Here is a 10,984-nt window from a genome sequence, read left to right on the forward strand (position 1 = left end):
CTCCGCAGTAGTAGAATAAAGAAAGACAGTTCTGTAAGAACATATTTTACCTGGCATGTAGATACACACCTGGTGTTATCGCAAACCAATGGCATCATATATTTTTCTGCGGTGGGTTTTGGTCGTCATATATTCTTCAAAAATCCGTCATTTTCATGAAATAATGCAGCTCCCAACGTTAAGAAATTCAAATTTTTGTTCATATTCTCACAGTCTGCCGTGTTTACGCAAGACAAAACGCACGATGCGCAAATCTTGCGTTTTGGTCGCGTGTTAGCGCGGTGCAGTCAAGATACGGTGACCAAGAATTCTTGCGTCTTGCATCATGCGTCTGTACGCGAAAGTATACACGTATGCACGGCAACAGACAACAGTGTGAGAAAACGATCAAAACAGGAATTTGTTTAACGTTGGGAGCTGCACTATTTTACGAAAATGACGGACTTATGAGGAATATATGAGGACCAAAACCCACCGCAGAAAAATGTATGCCACCATGGAATGTGAATATTTTGAAATTAGTGGCTTGTTGCAGGTAAGATTTGAGTTATGAAGCGTCAAAATTTTTTCGCACTAGATATGGACCTTAATAGTTAGGACTCTGTATCCGTGTACAGAGGAAGAGTCCTACATAGGGCTACATTTCATAGTTAGTAATGGGTGCAGCGATTGCATTAAAAGACCATAGCAGAACTATATCCATTTGTTTTGGCAGTGAGTGGTTATGAAAGCATAACTGTAATAAGTAGATTATGTCTGCTCACAGGCTGTTGATCATTGAGCCCATTTTACATAAGAAGTTGAGTTTTATTGGAATCCAATTACTTAAGAGTATGAATAATTGGTGAATGCAATATAAACATTGCTTTAAACACCATGCAATGAGACGTTTAGTTTCAATTTAAAGATTTAAAACTAGATGATTTGGATGAATCATGGAGGAATTCCTCCATGACTGCACCAACAAGAACAACGTGGCTATACCTTCCGAATAATAACTACACTTCATTTTTCTTCATCAGTTTCCATGTAAATCTTATAGATGAGCTACAGTGGTTGCTGTTTGTTCCATTCCTTGCCATGGTGACACTGCTTCTTCTCGTCCATGGTTATCCAGAAGTTGATCTTCTTCCAATGACTTTCAAGAATAGCTGAGAAACAAGGTAGACACAACACTTTTTTTATAACACAGTGTTATAATATTAATCATCATCATAATATAGGGGTGAAAAGAAGATAAATTGTTTATAGCAGGACTTGAACCTACAACTTATGCACAAACATGTCAGTGCTCAACCAACTGAGCTATCTAGCCCTAATGTTGGTGGTCTCTATAACTTACGAACAAACATGTCAGTGCTAAACCAACTGAGTTATCTAGCCCTAATGTTGGTGGTCTCTATAACTTATGAACAAACATGTCAGTGCTAAACCAACTGAGTTATCTAGCCCTAATGTTGGTGGTCTCTATAACTTATGAACAAACATGTCAGTGCTAAACCAACTGAGCTATACAGCCCTAATGTTGGTGGTCTCTATAACTTATGAACAAACATGTCAGTGCTAAACCAACTGAGTTATCTAGCCCTAATGTTGGTGGTCTCTATAACTTATGAACAAACATGTCGGTGCTAAACCAACTGAGCTATCTAGCCCTAATGTTGGTGGTCTCTATAACTTATGAACAAACATGTCAGTGCTAAACCAACTGAGCTATCTAGCCCTAATGTTGGTGGTCTCTATAACTTATGAACAAACATGTCAGTGCTAAACCAACTGAGCTATCTAGCCCTAATGTTGGTGGTCTCTATAACTTATGAACAAACATGTCGGTGCTAAACCAACTGAGCTATACAGCCCTAATGTTGGTGGTCTCTATAACTTACGAACAAACATGTCAGTGCTCAACCAACTGAGCTATCTAGCCCTAATGTTGGTGGTCTATATAACTTATGAACAAACATGTCAGTGCTAAACCAACTGAGCTGTACATCCCTAATGTTGGTGGTCTCTATAACTTATGAACAAATATGTCAGTGCTAAACCAACTGAGTTATCTAGCCCTAATGTTGGTGGTCTCTATAACTTATGAACAAACATGTCAGTGCTCAACCAACTGAGTTATCTAGCCCTAATGTTGCTGGTCTCTATAACTTATGAACAAACATGTCAGTGCTAAACCAACTGAGCTATACAGCCCTAATGTTGGTGGTCTCTATAACTTATGAACAAACATGTCAGTGCTAAACCAACTGAGTTATCTAGCCCTAATGTTGGTGGTCTTTATAACTTATGACACAACATGTCAGTGCTAAACCAACTGAGCTATCTAGCCCTAATGTTGGTGGTCTCTATAACTTATGAACAAACATGTCAGTGCTCAACCAACTGAGTTATCTTGCCCTAATGTTGGTGGTCTCCATAACTTATGAACAAACATGTCAGTGCTAAACCAACTGAGTTATACAGCCCTAATGTTGGTGGTCTCTATAACTTATGAACAAACATGTCAGTGCTAAACCAACTGAGCTATCTAGCCCTAATGTTGGTGGTCTCTATAACTTATGAACAAACATGTCAGTGCTAAACCAACTGAGTTATCTAGCCCTAATGTTGGTGGTCTCTATAATTTATGAACAAACATGTCAGTGCTAAACCAACTGAGTTATCTAGCCCTAATGTTGGTGGTCTCTATAACTTATGAACAAACATGTCAGTGCTCAACCAACTGAGTTAGAATGTTGTTTATGTTAGCTGTTTGTGTTTACAGTAAAAACTCAATTGTAATCTAAGCATGGGTAACCAACAAATAATTTTGTTAAAATGAAACGAATTGCTTCCTATGTAAACATGAGACCTTTCCTATTATCAAAATAACAATGATGGCATGATTTCCTTAATAAGGACAGTGTTGTAAAACCAGAAGAAGAAAAAACCCATCCAAAACAAACAAAGAATCAGCGAACACACCATGGGAGTTAAGATTTACACAGCCTGAAGTGTAGTACATGTACATACTCAACGAGTCTTAATTGATGTCTCTCTACTCCTAGCGATAGGGAAGGTAAATTGTTTGATAAATAATTGATGGTAATGAAGGATTAGCATGAGAGGAATGTACATTAGAGGAGACGTAAGCAGGAGATGTAGGATAGAAGTGAATTATTGATGTGCCTTCTGGGTTACTATAAGCGTGTCTAGTACTAAGGTATATCGTAGCAGTGATTACTTGTGTTTCAAATCTAGGCATCTGTACTTTGTTAAATTAAAGCGGTTTTACGATTTCAGTTTTACGATAGAACGATTCCATCTTCAATTTTTTATAAAATTACTTTAACATTTGTTTAAATTTAAATGTGGTTCTTGAATTTAAATTGTTTTTCACATTTGTTTTAGTTAAAACATCTAATCTGAAAGACTTCCTGTTTCATTTTGATTGGTACAGTATAGTATTCATTCAAAAACCACAATATTGTATTATCTGTTCATAATGTGTTTCGTTGAGTCAATGTAATTAAAAGGATGCAACTTAAGATGAAGTATTGGTCGAAACTTTCCTATCATTATATTACAATTACATGATACTTCTTGTTCTGGATCGTGTTGATATGAAGAATAGTCTACCGGTTACCAATAAAGGCATATAGCAATTTTCCATCTTCGTATGGCAATTTCCTGGGGAGAGAGAATAGCATGCATTTAACTCGGCGGGACTTTTCTAATGAGTTGTGGTTGAAAGACGTCGACCTTCTCTGACATTTCATTGAGAATGATCATCACCATTTGGTTCGGAATCGTAGAAATACAACAACAATAACAATAACTCCCACGTTGCCGGTGCCTAGGCTCAATTGCACTGATTGTTATTTTCACACAAAATACTTTCAGCAGCAAAAGGTACATATTTACAAGTTAATCTACGCTTGAAAACCCTCAAGTCCTTAACTGGCTAGCGCTCTTGTAAAGTATGTTTGTATTTTGAATGATAACAAGACAAGACAACTTTGGCGCCACTTTCTGCTGAACGATGTACTGCACGTTTACACAATTATTGATGACATAACGCAGTGTCGCGCTTTGCTCACGTACCTTCGCAGATCATCTTGAAATAGGCAGACGTCTTAAAGGGTGCATCTTCGATTACACAGTTATTGATGACATAACGCAGTGTTGCGCTTTTCTCACGCAGCTTGCCAGAGCATATTGAAGTAGGCAGACTTCTTTATGGATACATCTTCAAACAAAGAATTTATACTTGTATTATATACTCTTATATTAATCCATTTTTGTTAATTGAAGCTTTTACGAAAATTTGATTCATAATAAAATAGATACATTCGTTGTGCCGGACTTGGGTAAGAAAGGGGAGACACATTTTAAAAGGCACTGTCATCTGACACACTTATTCTTCTTTGAAGAAGCTAATGTTGTTTTGCATTTCAAAGACATCTGATGAAGAGTTTATGGGCGTGGTGTTCGTCTCCCCAGCTATTTATAACATAAGTCTCGCAGCAACATTACTGCAGACCTTAATTTGGGTTGGTATGTTTTTAACAAGGAAACAAAAACTGCAAAAATGAGGCCAAGTGTCGTGATTTTCGAAGATGGAAGTCAGCTGCAGATTTTCTTAGGGCCTGAATCAATATGAATATTCACACATGCACACTTTGTCTATATCCAATAAGTCAGCATGACGCAACTTCATTCTCCATAAAATACATCTTACTGACATTAAATTTTGCCAATAATTGTATTTTCCTAGTGAACTGGCTTAACTCATTGCCATCCCGCCATTTTTTGCGTTGCTTTACCATTGCCATCCAGCCATTTTTGGCGTGGTTTTGCCATTGCGCTAATTGCACACACCCTTCGTCGGCCGACCATCCAGCTCTAACAGGCTTGGTATGCTACTAACCACCCACCACCGTCTCTCCTTGGGTCAGAAGGTGTCAAGCTATACATGCTAACCTTTATCTTCAGTTGACATCATCTACCTCCGTAAATGCTGGTGTTTTTTGTTTTTGTTTTTTTTTCCCTTTTTTTCCCAGTTTTTATGAATCAGGTTTGAGGTAAATTCTTGTATCGATTTTGTATTCTTTGGCGGAAGCATATTAAAAGTAGTTCTACCCCTAAAATGACAAACGACACTTGGATCGTGTTAAATGTTGCACCCTTCCTGCCGTGTAGGGATTGATGTTATTTTATCACAGTGACTTGCAAATCCACGAATCAGTTGTTTTCATTTTAAATAAAATAAACGTGCTTCTTATGATGCTTTCATACATGAAGTGAACGGTTTGAATGAAGAGAAAGATCTACCAAATCAACGGACTTTGGTGAAGTAATTGAAACTATCAATGTGTTTTATAATATGGGCCTTTATCTTCAAGTACGCGCTAATCCTCCCAATCAGATTGGCAGAATGGAGTGGTGATAAAAACCTTTATTATAACACCCAAGCAGATCCTTGCCATTTGATTGGAGGATTGTCCGTCACGTGATAGCAAATAAAAGTACCATTGCACGCTGAGTCACTCACCGTGCTTTTTCGTTCCATCCGAAAAGTACCATTGCACGCTGGCAGCGTGCAATGGTACTTTTCGGATGGAACGAAAAAGCTGAGTAAAAACATCACTGCGTGCGCGTGTCTTTGGTAACGCAGCAGGTGTTACTGCAAGAAGGCATAGTAAAATTACTAGCATTCAGCTTCTACAGTTGAAATTGTTTGTTTTGAAAGTTGTATCTTTCAATCAAAATGACAAAGATCTACTTGGATGTTATATAAAACAAATAATGAATGTTTTTCATTCGTATGTTCATTCGTTGAAAGCTGGAATGTTCCATTAAACTCGGCTCCGCCTCGTTGAATAGAACATTCCATCTTTCAACTCATGAACATATTATTCGCACCATTGCACTCATAAACATTCATTATGTGTATAATATCGCACGGCTAATATCACTACCATGCGTCTTGTGTGTTCTATGTCACGCGCCAAGTTTGCTTGAAGATAAATCATAGATATAGAATAGAATAACTAGAACGGCCGCGGGTTCTGGCATGGGGGCCGCCATTGCCTATCTCCCGTGTACATTTTCTGTGCTTTGCCGTCAGCACGTGACTTTTTGCCGTCAGCACGTGACATTTACAGCGTCAAAGGCCTATCTCCCGTGTTCATTTTCGCGCGTCGCCTTTCGAACGTGAAATTTTTACCGTGTCCATGGCGAACCAAAACTTGTTCTACACAGGCAATGGCGCGTATGTACGCGCAGCCGATCTAGTTATTATAATTCTACATCTATGAGACAATAACACGTTATCACACGCGCGCTCGTGGAAATACGGTATAGCGCGTCTGCGTCCCATATCCAACTCGGCCTTCGGCCCATAGATGTAGAATTATAATAACTAGATCGGCCGCGCGTACATACGCGCCATTGCCTGTGTAGAACAAGTTTTGGTTCGCCATGGACGCAGTAAAAATTCACGTTCGAAAGGCGACGCGCGAAAATGAACACGGGAGATAGGCCTTTGACGCGCTAAATGTCACGTGCTGACGGCAAAAAGTCACGTGCTGACGGCAAAGCACAGAAAATGTACACGGGAGATAGGCAATGGCGGCCCCCATGCCAGAACCCGCGTATGTACGCGCGGCCGATCTAGTTATTCTATTCTATATCTATGCTTCGGCCTCGTTGGATATGGGACGCAGAAGCGCTATATTTTTCCGTATTCCACTCGCGCTTGTGTGATAACTATAATATCAATGTGTTGTGGATGATTGGTGATGGGTCTTCAGCAGCACGATAACCCTAAGCCTTCTTATCGCCATTCTTTTGCCCGTTTCAGATGCTTTTCACACAAGCTACATATTGAAATAGGAAGGTATTTTGGCTTAGAGTCAAGCCAAAGAATTTGCCCGCATTGTCACCTTGATGTTGAAACAGAAATCCATTTTCTTCTTGATTGCCACTTATACAACGACCGTAGGAATATTATGTTGGCTTATATGATTGATCATTACAAAGGCTTTGAAACTCTAACTTGGCAGGGAAGACAGGCAAGTTTTTGATGGACACTCCCGATGAAGCTATTCTTATTTGCGTTGCCAAGTACGTCTTTTTATCTACTGCTTTAAAAGAAAATCAAACTGTGTGATTATTTGTTTTTGTTCTAAGTTAAATTCCTTTATTCTTTCCGTATGACTTATTCATTCAATGTATTTTGTTTTTATTATATTGTTACCCTCCCCAGGGTTATGGGATGTGTTCCAGTTTGGAATAAAACATAATACAATACAATACATTTATAGTAACAAGTTTTGATCTGCAGATTTCGCGTGCAACACAAAGTACGTCGAAAGTTGTTAAATATTTTTTGTCCTCTATACATAAAGTGAAAGCAAAATGCAATGCGCTATTAATAAGACTATGATGTCGGCATTGATCCAGCGACCAGACGTGTCTACAGCGAGGAATGGTCCTGTGTCACCCCGCACATTGAAATCGCATTTAAAACGTGTCCCAATCTTTTATAAAACCATGGGATCCTACATACACGCTTCCCTTTCCCAAATCATAATGAAATACATTGCCTCCCACCATACTAACTGTTCGATTGTAGGACAGTATATGACGTCACCCTCCTTCAAACACGTCACCAAGAGACGTGTAAAGAGATGTTGTAATCCTGTAACAGTAATGATAAGGAATACGAAGTCATAGCTTGGGGATCACTAGCAGTCTCTGTTTGTTGTGCCTTTCAGTATTATTATTGAGCTTTGTAAATGATAGATATTAAACTAAGATGCTATACAAACGTCTGAAAGGTTGCTCACTCTTGATAAAAATGATTAACACAAATACTGACGATATACGAGGTAGTTTAACATTTCCTAGTGAAGTCACCTTGGCGAACTTGTCATGTCTACCTCTGTCCATCTGGAACATTTGTTGTAGTTATTATTATTATCATTGTTATTAATATTATTATGTGGAGTTTTGGGCATTGCTTGGGTCTCCCTGTGTGAGCGTTGTGCTAAAATGTTAATCTGTTTCAGTGGTTGTTCTAAAAGTTACTTTTAAATTCTGAAATTTTAATTAATTAACTTGTTATTGTTTTCTCTTATTTTGACGGGTGAACCCATCGTCACCATTGCATTTGTTTCAACCAAACACTAAGGAACATCTAATATTAACTACGGTGTGATCCAATCCCTGTGTACCCCACTTCGTCACTTGATACCTTCTGCCGGGCTGTGGTTCATCTTTGATTAGACCGAGACGAACAACGCCGCTCGTTTCCATAACCAATACACCCTTAAGCTGATGAATGACTTGGGTTATCACGCAAAGCATCCTCCGTTACGTTAGGTTGATGAAAAAGCACCCGAAGGGTGTGTAGCTGGCCAGCTCAACAGCCCATTAATTGAATTTTGTGATTTTATATTTTTTGAATGATATATCGGGAAACGCATGAACTTAACGTTAAGTTAAGTATCCGGGGATTTATGCTTAGTGTTGATTGTTCCTCTGGATATTTCAATCGTATCTTTTCACGGCAAATTTGTTTAAGCGGTACAAAAAGGGGTTCAGTTTCAGTTTTTCTTCAATTCTACGACCAAAACCCAGCGTTGAGTGGGGGAGGGCGGGGCTATTCAAAGTGATCAAATTACAGAAGATTTCTTTGTCTTTAGACTGACCTTGGAAACACTTACGAAGATGATATGTACATTGGAGATCAGGCGCGAGGAAACGTTGTCTATTGGATGCAGAATTTGATCATGGTGTATGATGTTGAACTTGATCCAATACATAAACTGCGAGTTTGCTTTTTGTTTCCATAGAATATCGTAATGATAAACGTTTGAAAACAAAAATATATATAACATACATTTTATTTTATTTCATAATTATGTGTATAATAACATAAGTATGTGGGTATTGGACCCACATTGAAGCCTGTATAGACTGCTCACATTATATTTCATTTCATTTCATTTCATTTTATTTGCCAGCAAACATGAAAAAACACAAAAATGTATTAAAAAATTGCACATCAAAGATTAACAACGCATTAACAAATTTTATGAAAAGTGATAGTGTCATCCGATTTATCTTCACGGCCCGCCTAGCCTACTGCTTTCCACTAAGTAAACTTTGGTAGTGGTATTAATGGTAGTGCTTTCTGAATATTTAATGGTCTCCTTTCTTGGTATAGACTCATTTTGTCGAGGTGTTTGAATCATTATTACTTAAAAATCTATAAACGCAGTACAATTTGGTTATACACATGTTATCTGGTTGTTATCGCAGAATGGAGAAATCGTGTTTTTCTACACACAGCACGCTACTCATTGTTGATGAATATTCCATTTTTCGTATAGGGTGTATCACTTCGTACATATACATCGTTATTTTATCAACGAATGCGAATACCTCAATTAGCCCATGGAGCTCCATGATTAGCCATAGTACACTTTCATATCAAATAAAAAATAGTGTAGATAATCAAAGCTGCGTCAGCTTCGTGTTTCGAAAAATTAAAACCAAGTGAACGGATGAATGTTATGGATACCTTATATAGCTTCCCCTGTTTTAATATGGACCGGTTCAATCAATTTGACAGCTGGTCGGCTCTAGCATAGAATACTATTACTACGTGTATTCGTGGTGTGGCTTGGCATTTACTTTCTGCATTAATTGCTAGGCGAGATCTCGGTCTACACGTATAATTATCTCAAATTCAGATTTATGTCCCGTGGATGATTTGCCTGACTTTCATCGAAGATCAAAGGTAAGCAAATAAACTTCGTCATCTTTAAATACTTTGAAGAGATGTATATGAGAAGATGGTTACACATGAGGCTAATGACCCATTGCTCGGTCGTGTGTGTTGTTTCCTCTGGCCATGACATTTTTAGGAAGATGCGAATTGTGTGGTCTATGCATGCAGAGCAGTAGCCATACACTACTAGCATGACCTCCAATATAATTGTGTGTACATGTCGTAGGATACTATTGTTATAGAGGATACGATCGACATGATGGAGGATGGGTTCATGTTATTGTAAAAAGCAGTTCTTGCTATATCAAGTGTATGGTTAGGTTAGATGTTGCCCCACTATGCTACGGGTTTTTCACAAAATTATTTTATTGTTTAAACTTTAGGCATATAAACCAAAAAACTGTGTCATGAGCTTGGTGAAACATTGTCTTCTAAAATAAGTTCTGTTTTAGTGACCCACTTACTTTACAATCTCTTCCACCATGTGATTTAGTGGAGGAATATAGGAAGGTGAGGATGGGGATAGGGGAGGGTGGGGATAGAGGGGGGAGCGGCAAATATAGGGGGAGGGTGGAGGGTGGGGATAGGGGGATGGAATTATCCAGAGCGGAGATAGGTGAGCTGTTAACGTGAGGGTGGGGATAGGGGAGGTTGGGTACTGGACATAGGATATTAGGATGGAGGGGAGGGCATGATACAAAGTGGGGATAGGTGTGGGTTGCTTGGGAGGGGAGGGTGGGGATAGCGGAGGGGCGTTATATACGGGGTGGAAATATTTGAGGGCATTGAGGGTGTGGATAACTTAAGGGGTGTATACTGACCACTCAAACCGAGGACCTATAACAAAAGAGGACAATGGGGTCTGCTGTTTAGGAGAGGTCCACAGTCGGAAAACGTGTACAACCATAAAGGCACTTTGGATGTTGTGTGTATTTATAGGGCCTATATTTTAAAATCTCTATTCATCACTAATCAAATGATTCAAAGCACATGATTTTAGACTTTCTAAAGGCCCCCCCCCCCCCCGCCCTTTTTATAATTATTGAGCTTAAAGCCAGTATACACTTTCGGAACAGAAACAAAATAAAAGTTTGTAGATTTACAAATAACTTACAGGGTTTACAGAAGGTAATGGTGAAAGGCTTCTCTTGAAATATTATTCCATGAAATGCTTTACTTGTGAGAAAACATTAAAAC

At 38.7% G+C, this 10,984-nt stretch overlaps 1 protein-coding gene across 2 annotated transcripts in view; it reads left to right on the forward strand.

Moving 5' to 3' along the window:
* LOC117289600 (protein DEFECTIVE IN EXINE FORMATION 1-like) overlaps positions 1-3,655 on the forward strand; it is a 57,487-nt gene extending 53,832 nt beyond the window's left edge. For both annotated transcript variants that reach the window (XM_033770803.1, XM_033770811.1), the window contains exon 12: positions 1,023-3,655. In XM_033770803.1, the coding sequence (XP_033626694.1) occupies positions 1,023-1,155 (133 nt within the window). In that variant the 3' untranslated portion in view covers positions 1,156-3,655. The remainder of the gene's footprint in view (positions 1-1,022) is intronic.
* The last annotated feature ends 7,329 nt before the right edge of the window (positions 3,656-10,984 follow it).

The sequence above is a fragment of the Asterias rubens genome, chromosome 1 (assembly GCF_902459465.1).
Source record: "Asterias rubens chromosome 1, eAstRub1.3, whole genome shotgun sequence".
Classification (NCBI taxonomy): Eukaryota; Metazoa; Echinodermata; class Asteroidea; order Forcipulatida; family Asteriidae; genus Asterias; species Asterias rubens.